At 54.9% G+C, this 17,637-nt stretch overlaps 1 protein-coding gene across 1 annotated transcript in view; it reads left to right on the top strand.

Annotated features, from left to right (window-relative positions):
- PLXNA4 (plexin A4) overlaps window positions 1-17,637 on the top strand; it is a 408,926-nt gene that overhangs the window by 318,570 nt on the left and 72,719 nt on the right. Inside the window, exons 6-9 of the mRNA XM_028525438.2 lie at window positions 3,992-4,115; window positions 4,820-4,973; window positions 6,231-6,330; window positions 8,909-9,023. Of these exons, the coding sequence (XP_028381239.1) occupies window positions 3,992-4,115; window positions 4,820-4,973; window positions 6,231-6,330; window positions 8,909-9,023 (493 nt within the window). The remainder of the gene's footprint in view (window positions 1-3,991; window positions 4,116-4,819; window positions 4,974-6,230; window positions 6,331-8,908; window positions 9,024-17,637) is intronic.

Here is a 17,637-nt window from a genome sequence, read left to right as displayed (position 1 = left end):
CTTAATCACTACCTCGTCCCCTCTCCCTCACCCTTTTCCTTTCTGCCTTCCTCTCCCTTCTAATTTTCCACTTGGCTGGGAATTCCCCATCAGTGAAAGTTCAGGCTTAGGGGAGGGCAGAGGTAGCTGCTTCATTAGAGAGGATAATCTCATTGGAACCACTGACTTGAATAATAACCCCTCTAAGGCACCAGGGTCATTGTCCCCAACGGCTTGTGGCACCTCTGAACTGAGGCTGGAGGGATGAATTACAGAGAAAGTGGACTGAGGAAGGAAAGGAAGAAAAGATCAGCAGGGCCAGACTCCATTTCTAGGGGCCCAGGGTGTTATCTTGGGCTCCGTGCTGGCCATCCGTGGGCCTTTGTTTGGGGTGGCGTGGCGATCGCAGTGGCAGAGATGAATGTCTGAAAACTCCAGGTCACATGTAGCATGCACTTTTTGTACCCTGTGACGTTTTTTTGAGTCATGCCTGGAAAATGGTTGGATCGGGATCTTCCTGGACTTTCATGGTGCTCCCCCAGCAGAACTGAAGGGAACATCTAGGAAGTCCCTGGAGCCCTGCTGAAGGTGACATCTGAGCTGGCCCCGAGAGTCATGAACGAACCCTCGACACATTTCCTAGCTCTTGCCCGGGCCAGTGAGAAAGCATAGTCCTAGAAAAGCAGAAGCCATTACCCGAACAGACCCCACAGGAATTCAGAAGAAATTCATTCTTTCCCCTCCATTTTCCTACCACATCTGAGGTCAATTGTCTGTGCTTGGACATTTGCAGCCTCTACCCTCCTGGGCACTGAGGGATAGTAGAAATGTCAAAGCATCCCCGGCACTGACCTTCAACTTGACTTCCTACTAAAAGCTGAGTTCTCAATACCCGGTGACAGCTAGCAAGAAGGCAGAGCTACAGCCCAGACCCCTCTTCTTCATGTTCTCCCGCTGACCTCTGGGGCCCCTTCTCCCTCATTACGAGGGAAATTGCTGTAGCCATCCCCTGTCTCTTTGTCTTTGATTCACCCCATGGGCCAGTCGGGGAGAGGGTCGGTGCGTCTGCCTCAGCTGCAACTTGGCAGGGCTGGATGAGGGAGGATGAGAAGAGATGGAATAATAATAACTAACATTTACTGAGGGTGTATTATGTGTGAGCTACGCCCTGTTCTAAATACTTTACTAGCATAATCTTTTAATCCTCTTAATAACCCTATTAGGTAGATACTATTTTGTCCCCATTTTACAGATGAGAAAACTGAGGCACCAAGGGGTTAGGTTATTGACTCAAGATCGCACAGTTAGGTGGTGAGACCTAAAAACCTGGAGGAGCTGATGAGTAGTTAGCTTGGGGTCTCAGTAGCATGGCAGGGTGCAGCCACATGAACTTGGGGAGCAGCAAGCTGTGCAGGTAGAACTTGTCTTGAGATCCCTCAACCAGGTCCCTCTGTACCCCCAGAAGAGAGATACGAACCGCTATTTGGTTAAGTTCAGGTGTTGTTCGGCCTAAAAGCCACTTCATTTTTCTCACTTCATAATTTAGCTCAAGACATTTTTTCAGACCTACTGATTGCTTTTGGAAAGAGGAACTTCAAAGTTGGGAAATCAGTGAATAATTTAAGCCCGTACCAGCTCTCCGAGTCTGCCGTTAATGGGAGTAATAACACTATTAATAGCGATGTCAGTGCCGACACCCTGGAAAAGTCCATAACATTAGCTTAATGGCTGTAGGTAATGAAGTCCTCCCAGAGAAGCTAGCCTGGTAAATTAACTTCCCGGGACTTTTAGGCAGACGCCCTGGTTGCCATGGGTCTCCTGGAGCGGCCGGGGAGTACCATGGAGACAACCACGCGCACGTCTGACCTTTCTCTCTGGGGGAGGGGAGTCCTAGAAGGTCCTGGAGAATCTACAAGTCACTGCGACATTCAACTGCTGCTTCTTTGTGGCAGGTGACGTAGCGATTAGCCTAGAGAAGATGGAAGGGAAATTTTGTATTGCCCAGAGCACATGAAGGAACACCAAGATGGCAGGGAAGGTGGGTTTTATGTGCGGCAAGGGGTCTGTCCCCCAATTCTTAGTCTAGAATCATCAGGGAGGTCGAGCGTGGTGGTTAATGCTACGGGCTCGAGAGTTCATCTGTGTTCACACGCGGGATCTCTGGTTTAGCTGGTGACCGTTAGCTGATCGATACGGTGGGGTTTAAAATGGTACCTACATCGCAGCATTGTTAAGGGACATGAGTGACATAAACGGTGCGCCCCTTACCACGGTGCCTAATAAGCACTCGGTGACTTCTAGCCATGACTGTATTATTCAGAATTGTTTCTCACTTCCTCAGTGCACATCCAATCTATTCTAAGGCCATCCTTGTGTCCCTGTATCTCCCCTTCCTTCCTCTAGTCCACCCCACTCAGTGATTTCTCCTTTGTTTGCTAATTCACCTCTCAGATTCCTCACTGTTAGGCCCTTCTTCCCACGGATGCCCAAGGTGTCTTCCTCCCCCAAACATCCAGGGAGGTCACCCACAGCTTTCCTGTGGGTCCGAGCGTCACCCCAAGAACAGCTCAGGTGTGCAGGCGCCTCTCCTCCCTGTCTCACGCCTCAACTGCCTGCCTGTTGAGGCAGGCGCTCTCTCCTCAGCATCCCCTTGCCCACGTGGGTTCCACATCCCTGGATGTTTCCTTTCTCACTGAAGTCCTTGCCCAGTGCTCCCTCCTGCCCTGCAGCAGGTCCCCCTTCCTCTGCAGAGTCTACTCTCACCCACGGAGGCCAGCCACCCAGGAGTGATGATCCCACAGTTCCACCTTATCTCGCCTTGTCCCTGCTTTTCCTCGTCCCATAGCAGAATCACTAGTCCTGACGTTCCAAATCGCGGCCACTGGGCAAAGCCCCGTGTTCACAAGGCTTGTCTCACTTGGATGAAAGGCTGTGCCCTGAGGCTGGGACACCTCCCTTCAGGGAACTCCCACGGCAAGGCAGGGACGGCCCTGACCCCAGCAGAGAGTACTTATAGCACCTTCCCCACGTGGGATGTGTGCACTGGGGTGAGGGCCACGGTTTTTATGTGCGTCGTTCGCAAGCTCCCCCCCGTCGAGAGTGTGAGATCCCAGGTCACCCTGGCTGTGGTCCACCAGTAGCACGGTGCACTTTGAAGGGTACAGGACACTAAGCAATCACAGCAAACCCTCTGCAGCAGTTAGCTACCCTGTGCCGTGGGGCTGGGATTTCAATTCCAGGCGGTCTGGCTCCCCAGCGCACCTTGAACTGGTGCACTCTGCTCCTTTGCTCCCTCCTTCTCTCCCTCCCATCCGGCTGCATTTCTCTTCGGTCAGCGGGACAGGAGGATTACAAGGGGATTCCCAAATGAGTCCAGCATGGTTTCTCCTTTTGAGCAGCTCACACTTGGCTGGCGAGGGCTGCACTCGGCCCAATCATTGTCATATCATCCAAGAAGTTCTAGACTGTAGGAAACTCCAAGTGCTTTTACCTTGGCCTGGTGTGAGGAGCGGCGGGGGATTGTAGGTGTGTAATAGTCGAACCATGTCTGGAAGGGCCAACAGATGCTGGACAGGGGAAAACTGGGGAGAGGGCTGCCCAGACTGATGAACTGACACGCACAAAGGCAAGGAAGTCTGAAAGAGCATTCTGTGTGTGTGGAAAGAACAAGCCTCAGTCTGCCTTCGGAGTGGCGAGGGTGACGAGGGCCAAGGACGAGTGGGGAGGGGGAATAGACAGGACTCTGGGGCTCTGTGTGAATGAGGAGGAGGGGAGGGGACTTTAGGATGACTCTCAAGTGTCTGCATTTGGCAAGCTGTTGTGGGAATTCCACCTTTTTCAAATGCGGGCCCGATGCGGGAGGACCAGGCTGGAGGAAGGAGCCAAAAGGTCAGTTCTGGGCATGTTGAGTTTGGACACGTCCCGGGAGCCACTGGTGATGACTAACCTCTGTGTCCGCCCCACCCTGGACCAGTCACCTTCTCCTCAGTCCCTCGTTGGTCTCTCCTACCAGGTGCACCCGGAAGGAGCGCTGCGAGCGGTCCAGGGAGCCGCACAGGTTTGCCTCTGAGATGAAGCAGTGTGTCCGGCTGACCGTGCATCCCAGCAACATCTCTGTTTCTCAGTACAATGTCCTGGTAAGGGCAGGGAGGACAGGGGCCAGGGAACAACCCTCTACCCACCGAACAGGGCTGCAGCCCAATGCTCCCTAGCGAGGGCTGGGCCTAACCCAGCCAGCAAAGCAGTTGGAGAGCAGGACTGCTAAAGAAGGTGTCCCTGGGCATGGAAGACGGGGTCATGCACAGGAGTGGTGGGGGGAGAGGCTCTATGCATAATAGGTAGAAAGACAGGGCAAACTGGGACACCAAAAATGATCCAAAGGGTGACCCGGAGAGGGAGGGCTTGGGGAGCAGCCGCTTTGTCTGTAAGACGGGAAGAGTGTCTGCACAGAGGGAGACAGGGCTAAGACAGCTCCCACGTTCTTGCACTGGGCACCTAGTGGTGGGTGTCGCCATTTTTCCGAAATTGGGACAATGGAAACGGAGCGTGATCAGTGGTCCTCAGTCCCGCCCACTTTTCTTACTACACCCAAATTCCTCACACATTCCATTTCCTGGGGCCAAGTCCATCCACAGGTGATGGGGGTCCTATTGTCCTTGTCTCTCTACATTCCACCGCGCTCTCTGGATGCTCTTGTGATAAATTGCATCAGTTCATCTCTATACCAATATCGCCTTGTGTTTTTTCTTTCTTTTTTTCTCTCTGGTCTCTGTTGCTCTCTCCCTTTCCTCCTTTATCCCGTTTCATTCTCCCTTTTCTTCCTCTGCCGGGCTGCTCACAGCTGGTCCTGGAGACACACAACGTCCCGGAGCTGTCAGCTGGCGTCAACTGTGCCTTCGAGGACCTGTCAGAGATGGATGGGCTGGTGGTGGGCAATCAGATCCAGTGCTACTCCCCGGCGGCCAAGGAGGTGCCCCAGATAATCACGGAGAACGGTGAGAGGCCCCCAGAGGCAGAGCTGGGTGGCAGGGCTGTCCTCCTGCCTGGATGAGAACTCGGGACAGACACTCAGGACGGATGTGGGGGGATCGAGGGAGCCTTCAGGAGGCGAGGGTCAGAGGAAGAGGTGTGGGCTGGTGGGGATGTTGTAGGAAGAGGGAGACGAGGCACCCTTTGCTGCTCTTGGAATGGGCTACTGAGGCTAGGTGAGCATCCAAGAGTCAGGCTCGTGCTAGGTGAGGCGCAGCTGCAGAGGGTGGGTAGAGGGAAAGGCCAGGACAGCATCCGAGTGTGCCAGTCAAGTTCAGCATTGTACTGGAATGTGAGGGGGCTGTCACAGAGGGGCAGAGGAGGAGGGGGTGGGGTGGGGGAGTCATCTGGCTCCTTACCCCCACCCGCTCTGCTGGGTCTCTGACCCTGAACCAGGGTACCCCCAGCCCCACCCCCAGCCCTGCCTTCCCAGAGCTGCCTGTCCATGGCCAGCTGCACTGGGAGGGCCAGGGGTGGACAGAGGCCCAACGCTGGTGAGGAACAGACCCAGCCTGGGCAGATGGATGCCAGGTTGGCCGTCCCATTTGGGCTTGTCACATTTGTTTCGAGCTGACTGATTAATGAGGCTCTCGGGGAAGGCCCCAAACCAGGCTGGAAGTGGGGGCCTGGGGTCAGAGCTGTGAATTAAACATGGGCTCCTGCTCCTCTCTGGTGCCAGCTGAGGATTCTGGGGACGCCCGCCCGAGTGGACCCCTGAGCCCGCCCGAGCCGGGGCGTCAGAGCAGGGGCTCTCCTTACAGAGATGTGAATACTCGCGTCTGCACACACACGCAGGCGCGAAACCTCTTGTGCAGTTTGCGGCAGTGTTAGTGAGAGGCGGCCTGTTTCTCCTGGTAGCTAATCAATGTGTTTGTAGTGCTGTGAGCCTGGCGTGGATATGGTGCAGGTGAGTGAATGCACAGTTCAATACCTATCAGAGTGTGTGTGTGTGTGTGTGTGTGTGTGTGTGTAAATTTAGGACCTGATGACCACATGAGGGTGGGAGCACACTGTGGGAGGAGGAGGAGGCCGGAATCGTCATCTGCAGCTGCTCTCAGGGCTGCCCTGGGACTGGGCGGGCCACATCAGGGACCTGTGAGAGCCACGAGCACCCCCTCTCTAGGTCCAGTGGGGTTCCCCTTCCCAGGGGGCATAACTCCCAGTGGGACCCTGACGTGGGGCCTTGCCCTGCCCCTGACCTCGTGGCCTGCTCTGCCCCATAGGGGATCACCATGTCGTCCAGTTGCAGCTCAAGTCCAAGGAGACAGGGATGACCTTTGCCAGCACCAGCTTCGTCTTCTACAACTGCAGCGTCCACAACTCGTAAGTGCCCCCAACCTCGCTCAGCTCCCCATTCCTGGGGTCAGGTCACCCAGAGAGAGAAGAACCTGCCACCATTTGCAAGGAGTTACCATCTGTAAGGAAGTCCCTTCAAGGAGGCCTCCTTCACCCGGAAGCAGATGGGCCCCTCCTCTGGCACCCTTGGGGTTAATGGACAGAGGCTAGAATGGGCAGCAGGAGACCCTATGGGGTAGGGAGCTCCAAATCCCTGGCCCACACCTCTTCTCTGGCATAAGTCTGTCCAACCTGATGCACTGCCCACCACCTGTTGAGGAGGGGGCACGTCTCCCCTGAAGAACAGAGCAGTCAGCATCAGCACCGGGGTGAGAGGAGGGGTCTGAGGAGGGCAGGCTGTGTAACCAGCCCCTGAGGGCTCAGCTCCGCCCTGTGGCCTGGGCCAGGACTCGGGCTGGGACGGGTGGGAGAGGAGCAGGCCTGGGGCTCGGACTCTGGCCCCATTGCAGCAAAGCCTCCACTTCCCAAGGGAAGGTAGGAGGACAGAGGCTTGTGCTCCGGAGTCAGACCAGCTGGAAACGTAACCATCTGTGCCCCGGTGTCCTCTGTGAGTGGGGAAGTAGTAGTTCTTCTTCTGGGGATGTCACCCAAATATTTAGCAGCTGACACAGCAAGGGCACTGTCCCAGCAGAGCAGTCACTGGCTGGGACACCGCTGGTTGCTCCCCCCACCCATCAGCCCTGCTGGGACCTCCAAACAGCGGCCAGGGCTGGAGAGCCGTGACCGGGAGAGCAGTGAGAGCCGTGTCTGGCCCTCGGTTTGGGCACCGCTCACATTCTTGCTGTTATTACATTATCATTTCCGCTCTGAAATGATGGAATTGGACCAGAGTGAAAAATGGACAAGCCATTTTTTTCACCATAGATACCTTTCTCCAATCAAAATTAGGTGCGGAAGCCCAGTAAACATAACAGAGGGAAGTGGGAACTACTCTGACTGAGTGCTGAGGGGACCTGGAACCCCTCTGTCTAAGAACTCCACGTCTCTGCCTCCTCACACAGTCTCCCAAGGAGCTCCTGGGAACCCCCAGGATTCCGTACAGCACAGTTTGAAAACCATAGGATCTGACCTCCCAAAACCCTGCTTGCTTTTATACGCTGTTCTGTTTTCCTCTCCACGCAAGACAACATATAACCAGAGACATTCTGAGCAGGAGGGATTTTAGGATTTGGCTATCTGGTTATAGGAGCTGTGAGTGCAGCACTTGGCTCTCTCTGGGGCCCCCAGGAAGAGGCAGCCAGCCCTCCCAGCCAAACACAGGCGTTTCAACACTGGAATGCTCTCTCTGAATCTTGCCACAGAACTATCCGTGGCTCTAGCACTTGGTGGCCTCGTCCCTCACTCCCCTGCCGCCCCTGTAAGAAAGCAAGTAGTAGATAAAATCACGTGTGAACTTTCCATTCCGTCCCTGACATGGTTGTAAGCATGTACTATGTGCAAGGCAAAGTGTTACTCTTTAGACAGGTAAGCACAAATCAGTGATCAATCCTGCCCTCCAGGAGCCACACCTAGTGGACTAGTGGATGAAAGGACAGTGAACAAGAGACACAGAATACAACAACGCCTGGCTGGCGTAGCTCAGTGGATTGAGTGCGAGCTGCGAACCAGTGTGTCTCAGGTTCAATTCCCAGACAGGGCACATGCCTGGGTTGCAGGCCACGGCCCCCCAGCAACCGCACATCGATGTTTCTCTCTCTCTCTCTCTCTTTCTCCCTCCCTTCCCTCTCTAAAAAAATAAATAAAATCTTTAAAAAAAAAGTTAGTAAAAAAAATACAACGCCAGGACTGTCCCAGGGACATAAGCAAAGGGGTTGGTGACATAAGGGCTGTCTGGCCCATGCTCTGTTGGTCAAAAAAGGGGGGAGATGGCCACGTGGAGGAAGGGAAAATGGTGCTGCAGGTAGAAGGACCAGACACATGTGGGGACATGGACCTGGCAACCAGGAACGGCTTGGCCCGTGTGGCAAGGCATTTGGGATTTACTGTTTGGAAGAGGGAACCGTGCTGGGTTTGTAAGCGGGGGGGGGGGAACTTTTATAAAGTTGCCTTTGTTTCCTGGGGGTGAGGTACAGAGGTGAGGTTGCCAACCCACTGAGAGGGCAGCCTCAGAACCTCCGGCCACAGTGGGTCCCTGTGGGTGCTTGGCAGCCAAGACCCTGGAGTCAATTTACACTAAAACTCAATTATTTGCCCTAAATCTCGTGGGCTCTCTGGACAAGCCCCGCTACCCTAGGCCTGATTATTCCCCAATTCAGCCAAAGAGGGCACGACCCTATGGAAGTGGATAGTGGCTGCTGAAGGCCTTGGGGACCAGATGTATCAACTGGCTGCATGAGAGGCAGGAGGCCAGAGAGTCTGGGCTGGCTGAGGACTTGAAGAGAAAAGGGATGGCTTTGGATGAGGTTTGCTCTTCCTGGGTGCTCGAGGGTGGTTTCTCTTTCTGTTAAAACATGTTTCCCTAGGCCCCAGAGCCTCGGCCCTCTGCTTTGCCCCGCCCCCCCACCCCCGGGGTCTCTGGTTCATGCTTCATCCTCCCTGTGCCCAGGTGCCTGTCTTGCATGGAGAGCCCTTTCGGCTGCTACTGGTGCAAATACCGGCATGTCTGCACCCACGACCCGAAGACGTGCTCCTTCCTGGAAGGCCAAGTGAAGCTGCCTGAGGTAGGACGCCAGAGTGGTGAGTGCTGCCTGCTGTGAGTGTGGGCCGCACGGGCAGGCCTTCCCTGGGGAAGAAAACACGAGGGTGATGCCCACAGGATCGCCTGCTTCTCCCCAAGCCCTCCTCTTACGGGACTGCATTGTGAACGCCGTAAACACGCAGAGCTCTGTGCAGGGCTCTGTGCAGGGACTGGGGGGCTCTGGGTCTGTCCTAGAGGCTCGGTTCCAGACGAAGGTGCATCCCAGGTCACTCCAGGCGGGTGAGTTCTAGCGCAATTCCAGAGGGACGAGTATGTGTGTGTCCGAGAAGTAATTGTCAGCACCCAAGAGTGCTGTGTGTGGGTCCTCAGTTGTCCCTCAGACCTCTGTGTGCAGAGCAGAACTGAGGTTTTTTAAAATTAAGTAAAAGGAAGAGAGGAAGAGGGATGACAAAGTGCTCACCTTAGCCAGAGCAGTCGTTCCTGAAGTGTGATTGCCGGACCAGCGACAACAGCGACACCTGCGATGCTGTTGGGTGTACACAGTCTGCGGCTCCGCCCAGCCTCTGGGCGTGAGCGTGCTGGGAGGGCGTGGTCCTCTGCATCCTCTGCGTCCTCTGCCGCACCATCCAGTCTGCAGTCTGGGAATCTCTGACATGGGGCTGGGCAGCGTGGCTAAGCTACTGTGTTTCTGTTCCCTCCTAATTGTTATTCTTACCCTGGAGAACTATCCGTCATCATAACAGAGATACGCTTCGCCTGTGTTGTTACCTTTCTGAGAATGTAAGTTTGTGAGCAAGGACCTCAAAGTCAACTGGCACAAAAACACTTGGGGAAAAAGTCTGCCGTCGTTCACACGTGTGGTGCTCGCGTGACTCCCGGCGCTGGGTCAGTAGTTCTCAGCAGTGGTTGCTTTAGAATGCTGTGGTTTCAAACACGTGTACGCGTGCGTAAGAAGGGGGTGTGGACATAAGCCCCGCCCCCCTACCCTGCCCCGCCCGGGACTGCGGGATCTGTCTGTGGCTGGAAATGCTGCTCTGGATTCATAATCCAGAAAAGAGACCCAGACTAAGAGGGAAAAGGGGGAAAGAGGTTACATCTTGGCTTTAAGCAGGAGTGTGAATCTAATGTTTGTTTCAATCCTCCGCTCCTCTGTGAGACAAAACGGATCTAAGCTCATAGGACAGACAGGGTCTGACAGCCAGAGGGCACGCCCTTGGCGTGAAGACCTGAGGAAAGGCCAGTCTCCTGGATTCCAGGCCTTTATCCTGGGGCTTGGGGTCAGGAGCAGAAGGGCTGGTTCACCTGCTAGGACCCGGGGCCGGGGGCCCCGGAAGTGATGTCTTCTTGTTTGTGCAGAAAGCTGTAAGTCACTCCATGAGAGCAGAGACAAAGAGGTTTGCAGCCTCCCAGCAGCTTCCCGGACTGGGGTATCTGGCGGAGGTTTTGTGTGTGGAGAGGCCTGGGAATAAAACAAAAGCAGGAACAGTTGAGCTCTCTAGTGGAATTCAAAGGCCCCTGATCATTTAATTACCCTGAAGGAGGTTTTCAAATCTCTGCTTCTGCTTTCTTGTTTCCTGCTCTTGTCCCAAGTTTCTGTCTTTTAAATATATAAAAGAAACTTGCATCTGCTCCTCAGAAAGAGGAAAAAAGGAACTAGAAGAGAATAAAACAGGAGCCCACCGCATCTCCCAGTGCCATGCAGGGGTCCCTATGGAAGGAGGATGGAAGAAGGATGTCTTCAAGGGCCCGGACTGCAGATCGGGCACAGCGCCCCATCTGTCTGTGCCTGACACTGGCAAAGGCTTCTGGGGATTCACAGCGCCTCAGAGCACTTGGTGCCCAGCCCCCCGGGAGAGGGAGAGGCCTGGAGGCCCATGGCCAATGGAGGGATGTGGAGATGGTCTAACCCACCAGATGTGGCCGGCCTTTAATTCTTTCCATTTCACGTGAGCCGTTTCATGGTGAGCCTGGCGGCCCTTTGCAGCAAGAGAGAGGCTCCAGCATAACTTGGCATCGCGATCGCTTATCCCATTATTGAATGAAATTGACTTTGGCTCCTCTCTTTCCTGAATACTTATTCATTCTAAAAGAAGGATGTTTTAGGGCTGTGCTTCTGGTCCAGGCTTGCAGGCTACCGTCTGTCCAGCTCAATACTAGGACCGTTTGGAACATAACAAGGAGGAGAAGCCAGCGCTGAACTCCTCGTGATGGTCCTGGTAGCAGCCTCTGGCTGGAGAACGTACCAAAGGGAAAAGAAGTGAGTACGTTTTGTGAGCTTTCAACTGACCCTGCCATTTCGGGTCAGCGAAAGGAGCGTACAGTCCTCAGAGTTTGAAAGAAATACCAGGCTACTCATGAAATACGGTGGATTTTTCTTATGGTGTTCTTTTGTTGTGTTATCATTTTGTTTCTGGGAAGAGATAGTAGCAGGAGTAAGGGGTAACAAAGGAAATTGCATATTGGAAAGGCAATTTTGCGGGAGCCCTGAGACAAGTGTCCCTTCTCCACACGGGGTGGGGGGGAGCTTACTCACAGCAGGGTACTCTGCACCCTTGCTAGGTGTGGCCACCCGCCCTTCATTACCCAGCCCCCTGCAGTCCCCATGTGCAAGGAATTCTGAGTGACTTAAGGATGGACAAGAGATCTACGTGATCTGCGATTGCAGATGGAAATGAGCTGGAAAGCATCGAAGAGAAACCCATGCCCACAAAGTGGCCTTCCCGGGTGAGCGTTCCCATCGAGGAGCAGGTCCCCGCACCTGCCCACAGGGAGGGACGTGCTCAGCCTCAGGCCTGCGAGTCCCCTGGACATCCAAGGGCCGACCTCCTCTCTTGGAGTGCAAGTGCAACCCACGCCCAGTGATTCTTCTGGAAGTCCCTGGGCTTTCATTTCCTTTTAAGTTTTGAGTGTGGGGATACAGACAGGGTCCCTTTGTTGGTCCGGAGGGATGCTGCCAGGTGGCTTTTTCATCTGTCCAGCGCCCGCTCGGACCCTAGGAAGGCTTTCATCCGTGCGTCTTCCAGCCTCAGCGCCGGCTTTGTTGACTATCTCCGGGGATGTTGAATCACCTTTTTTCCACCCCCCTGAACAAAGAGTGCATTCAGGTGAAGTTATGGGTCTGGAACAGAGAACCGGTCAATCATTGTTGTTACTATATTAATGGTGTATATTCTAGCATAATTACTATGATTAGAAATAGAATGCCCAGGAACATATGTCGTTTATGGTAACTGTATTACAGTTACAAGGAATGATTTTGTTTCAAACTAATGAGGGCATTGTGATAGCAACCCTGGGCCTTTAGATCAGCTGCCAGACCCTGGGTACCCAAGAGAGGAGGGAGTGGAAGGGGAGGGAACACTGAAGTGGGGCAGAGGATCGCCCTGCTCTCAGCCTCGTTCTCCCAACATCCACCGAAACCCCTGGCCTCCCACGGCGTGGCCTCTCACCGGGGCAGCCGTGAGCAGGGCCGTGCGCTCACCTCCGCCCAGCAGGAAGCACCGCTGGGCCCCAAGTGGCTTTGGAACTCCCGGGTCTTCCCCCTTCTGACCTGCACACCCCATCAGGCCTGCACCCCTAGGAACAGCGACCTTCAAGAAACAAAGGCGAACACCCATGGAAAAGCAAAGCCGTTGGCAAAAACGCATGTCTGCAACGGGAAGTTTTACCGTCTTGCTCATCTAAACTGAAAAGCAGAGGGAGCTGCAGCTGCGGCTCTGTTCTCAGGGCGCCGGGCGGATGGTCTTTGCTGGGAAGGCGAAGCACATCTGGCCCCCGGGGCACGGGCTGAGCGAGGAGGTTCCTGTGGCCCCTCGCTTCTTGAAGTTCAAGCAGAATTTGCTCTAGAGAACAGTTGTAAGATCAGAAGAGGCCAAATGAATTCTATTTGATTTCCAAAGCTGTGCTTGAAGGGCTCTCCCAAACTTCCGTACCGCCGCCACCCCTGAGACGCCATCCGCAGCCAGAGAGAGCAGATACCACGGCATCTGCCGGCCCCAAGGGTGGTCCTCTCCGGGACTGCAGAGCCGACAAGGCAAGGAAGGTGCCCACCCTGGGCTGCAGCGGCCCCCGGGGGCTGGAACAAGCCCCCTGCCCTCTGACAGGGCCGGCTGAGCGTGCTCACCTCCCAGCTGGGCTCCAGGGCAATCAGGCCAGCCCATCGTGCCCCTTCTTGCAGAGGAGCCATTCCTGGGACCCCACCCAAGGGAACAAACCCCCAGAGCCATGCCCTCTACCCTTCCTTGGAGAAAAACAAAGCCAAACCCAGCTAAAGAACGTGCTTCCAACCCCTGTGCGGCCCCCACTCCAGTTATTCCATTACTGGGTTGCCATTTCTCCAGACAATTGCACTTTCCATCAATCTCGTCCGCCCCTCCCCCCTTAAGGTTATGGGTATTTCCTTTCTGTATTATTACTTTGCTCTCTCCATGAACCAGCCCCTCGTAGATCACGCTAATGGCATTATAAACTTGAGGAACAGCAAGAAAATATATGGTGCGTTACATTTTCGTATTGGGCGCCATGGGTCTGAGCAGGTGAGCGTAAATTTGGGGGGTTGGTTGGGGCTAGCGCCAGCTAGTCTCTGGAATTGATGGGGGCTGAGGTGACATGGAAGGGGAAGGTGACCTGCAAATCACTTATTCCTTAGCTGCCCCCGGATGCTGCCCCAGCTCAGCTCCCCCGACGCCGCCAGGGCGCCGCTGTCTCCCGACCCTGCTGGAACCACTAGGAGAGTTAGAGCCTGCATCTTGTAACCACATGGTGGGGGCGGGGGGCTGTAAATCTGGAGGCCTGCCACCCCCCCTCCCCAGGCAGCACCAGCCCTGACCCAGCTCAGCGGCCGTCTTTGTGTCCTTGTTCAATTATTTAAATGCGCGACGCAACGTCAGTATGAAGCAGCCACTGACACACTGGACATGGTAGACAGAGAAGCATCCTTTTTGCTTTCATACGTGGGCTTGGTGCTTGTTCTTAATTAGCAGTGCAGTCTTCACTTCTGCGTGTGCATGTACGTGGGGACCAAAATGTGCACGGGCTGGACAGGTGACCTGGGGCCCCCTGGAGCTACCTCCTGCCAGCCAAGACAGCGAAGATTTCCTTGTGCCTCAAGCCACTGCCACTCCCCACCCTCAGTCCCTTCTCGTGACAGCGGGATGTGGCCACAGGCAAAACAGCCTGAGAACAGTCAGAGTCTGATTCTCACTGTGTGTGTTTGTCTCCAAATCATCTGGCTCAATGCAGGTACTTTCCACTCTCCAAGGGCTGGCCCGTTCAGATGATAGTCCGGAGGAAGATCTTTCATGAAAAGAGAAGGGAAGTATGTTTTGAGGAATTCCACGTGGGGGCTAGATAAACATCTAGATTGAAATTCAGATGATCAGGTGTGAGTACTTTTGTTCGTTGCCATTGTGGGAACGGAGTGAAGTAACTGGTGTCCTTGGTTTCTTTATCACGAGTGTGGGTGATCGTACGTGTGGTGCCAGGAGACAAGAGAGCACGTGGAAAAACACGCGTCAGGGGACGGAGGTGGCGGCATGTGCACTGGATCGAATCCTTGTACCCCTTGTACCATGCCAGCTGTGTTCACTGGAATCGTGACAGCATCACACCCTGTCAGAACCACACCTGCGTGTGTGATGGTACCGGTTGCATTGTACTAGTTACTGTAATACTTACCTGTCAGGTTAAATAGCCGCTTCCAGGAGGCCCGCTTCCCGCGCAAGCCCCCGGCCCCTCCTGCATGCCTTAAGTTGGTCTGTGCTTTGAATACCACACCTCGAACTAGTTCAGCAGGTGTGGTTCTCCCATTTTACAGATGGGGAAACTGACCTTCAAAAAAGTCATATAATGACTATCCCACATCATCTATGGGGTTCATAGTAATAGAACTGGGACCATAAGAATCCTCTAATCCAAACAGCTCCAGAGGGTTTGAGGGACTTGCCCGAGGCCACGTGGTTGGCTGGTGGGGGTCCTGTCTCAGAGCATAGGAACCATGTCACCTCCCGGAAGAGGGGGATGCTTTCAGGAGGGCAGTGGGCAGAACTGGGACACCCCTACTTGTCCCCTGTTGTGTCTGAGGCCCTCAGAGCGGTTGAAACAGTCAGACTCCACACAAGCTCTGAAGCCAGGAAGGGTGGGTAAGCAGGATCACGGGGGCGGATGGAGTGTGCGTGGAAAAACACGTGGCTGGCGTGGGGGAGATGGACCCTTTGGAAACAGGGAGGAAACGAGAGGTGATGAGGGCCCAGGCACAGCCTGAGCTGAGGAGGAAAGACCAGGAAAGAGCAAACATTAGTTGACTGCTCGTTTGCTTGTGCTGCGCCAGACGCTTTATCTGTGGAATTCCCCAAACGCCCTTGGGAAGAGGAGCTGTTAATCCCGGTGCCTAGTTAAGTCGAGCAACGATTACAGCTCTTGCAAGGCTCTGAGAATAGCAGGAGGGAGACAGACTGGCACTCAGAGTTACAGGACTCCCCAGCTAGGTTCCTTCTAGTTAGGGAAGCTCAAAGGTGGGGACTGGGTGGGGAGGACCTGGGCTCCCGGACCCCCGAGGCAGGGGCGCTCAAGACAGGCTGCAGACGCGGGCATGGGGAGGTGCAGCGGCTTCTCCGAACTGGCTCAGGAGCCTGAGCCTTCGGGTGGTTTGTACCAGGGGCTCGGCATGGCACAGGTCAGGGTGTGGGGAGCTGGAGTGGGAGAACAGGGCAGCATGGTGGTGATGGTCCCTTCACGCCTTGTTGCCTGGGAAGAAATTGCCATTTTACATTTCAATTAGGAGGGATACCAGGTCAATCAGCAGTACCACCAGAGGAAAATGGGCCCAGCCCAGCCCTGGGCCTCTCCAATTATTATTAATGAACTTACTCTCAGGGCTGCCAACCTTTTTATATGCAAACGAAGGCTTTATGGGGCCACTGGCAATCAGGACTCATTAGAGAGCCCAGAGCAAGCCTCAGTGAGAGAGAATCCTGCAGGGGAGAGGGAGGCTTATGCTTCAGCTTCCGTCCTGGACTAGAACCAGTCCAGCCTCCAGGCGAGGTTCCAGGCCACCTCCAAGCTCCCTAGTCCTGCTGGTCTCGGGGAGATCCTTGCTGACCCGCGGTGGTCTTGGCCACCAGGAGGGACCGCCCGCCTTCCTTAAGGGGAGGAGGAGAGAGAGATGGTGGATCGGCATCCGAGGCCTTCAGCTGCCAGCCCATCTTGCTGATGGTGAGCTATTATTTTTCCTCTCCCTGCCTCAGTGTCTCCTTTGCAAAGTAGAGGGGGCCCATTAGGTTGGTTCAGAAGACGGTCAGATTCTAGACACCCTCCGGGTAGTGTTCACACAGTGACATTTCTCTGTGGGACGTGGAGGTGGGAGTCCAGCCCTTCCGCTCCCACTCTGGGTGCAGCCGTAGACCCAGGGTGTGGACGTAGCGGGAGGAGGGTCAGGCTCTAGGGAGGAGGGCTGCCCAGGGCTATGCAGTGACCAGGGGCCCTCAGCTCAGGACTCCCTGCTTCCCATAGACCTTCTCTCCTGATTCTCCAACACCGCGTACCTTCCTCGCTTCAGTCCTGCCCACCATCCTGTCCGCAGAACTGCCCCTGTCTCCTCTGTGCCCCGCACTCTCATCTTGCTGGGGTGCGTGCGTGTGGTGGGTGGGGAGTAAGACGGCAGTGGGCGCAGGGGCACAGGGTGGAGCTGCTAAGGCTGTCTCACCGAGTGGACCTCAAAGTCTCCAGAGACCCACCCGGTCACAGGCTCAGGGCCCCACGCTGGGTGCAGGCCCCACCCTCACCCTTCTCCCCTCCTGCCGCCTGCCTTCCTGCTGCTCGTCTTTAATTGTGGTAAAATACACATGTAAAACTTACCATCTCAGCCAGTTTTAAGTGTGCTGTTTAGTGCCATTCAGTACACTCACATTATGCTGCACCCATCACCCCCACCCATCTCCAGAACTTTTTCATCTTCCCCTGCTGAACCCTGTTCCCATTAAACACGAACCCTCCATCTCCCCCTCCCCCAGAAACCTCCAGGCTACGTCCTGTGTCCATGACCTGCACTACTGGAGGGACCTCATATGGGTGGGATTGTGTAACATGTGTCCTGCTGTGCCTGGCTTCTTCCACTTAGCATATGTTTGCAAGATTCATCCGTGTCGTAGTGTGTGTTAAAATTTCCGTTTGAAAGTGGGACAAAATTCCATTGTATTATATATCACAGTTCATTTGCCTGCTCATCCACTAATGGACGGTCAGGCTGCTTCCACTTTTCGGCTGTTGTGAATAATGCCGCCCCGAGCATGGGTGTACCAGTTCGAGTCCCCGCTCTCTGTTTTCTTGCCTACGCACCCAGAAGTGATTGGGGGATCTGTTGCCCCTCTCCTACCTGCTCTTCAGGATAATGTTGTGGGCAGCCTGGAGGAGGGGAGGGGGATTGATTTAACAGCCCTGGGGCACTCCCTCCTCTGGAGCAAGGCTGCAGAGCGGAGACCACCCCCAGTCATGGCGTCAGGACTGGTTAGAGCTGAATGGGTCCCTGGGTTCCAGCCAGCGGACAGAGGAGGACATGGGGTCTCAGAGTGGGGTTCTGGAGCTTGTCGGAAGCCCAGCAGGCCCTGGAGCTCAGAGGGCTGCTCCCTCCCCGCTGTCAG

Source organism: Phyllostomus discolor, chromosome 10 (genome assembly GCF_004126475.2).
Source record: "Phyllostomus discolor isolate MPI-MPIP mPhyDis1 chromosome 10, mPhyDis1.pri.v3, whole genome shotgun sequence".
In the NCBI taxonomy this organism is placed as follows: Eukaryota; Metazoa; Chordata; class Mammalia; order Chiroptera; family Phyllostomidae; genus Phyllostomus; species Phyllostomus discolor.
The sequence above is the reverse complement of the archived record's forward strand: the minus strand, read 5'-3'. Positions and strand labels throughout refer to the sequence as shown.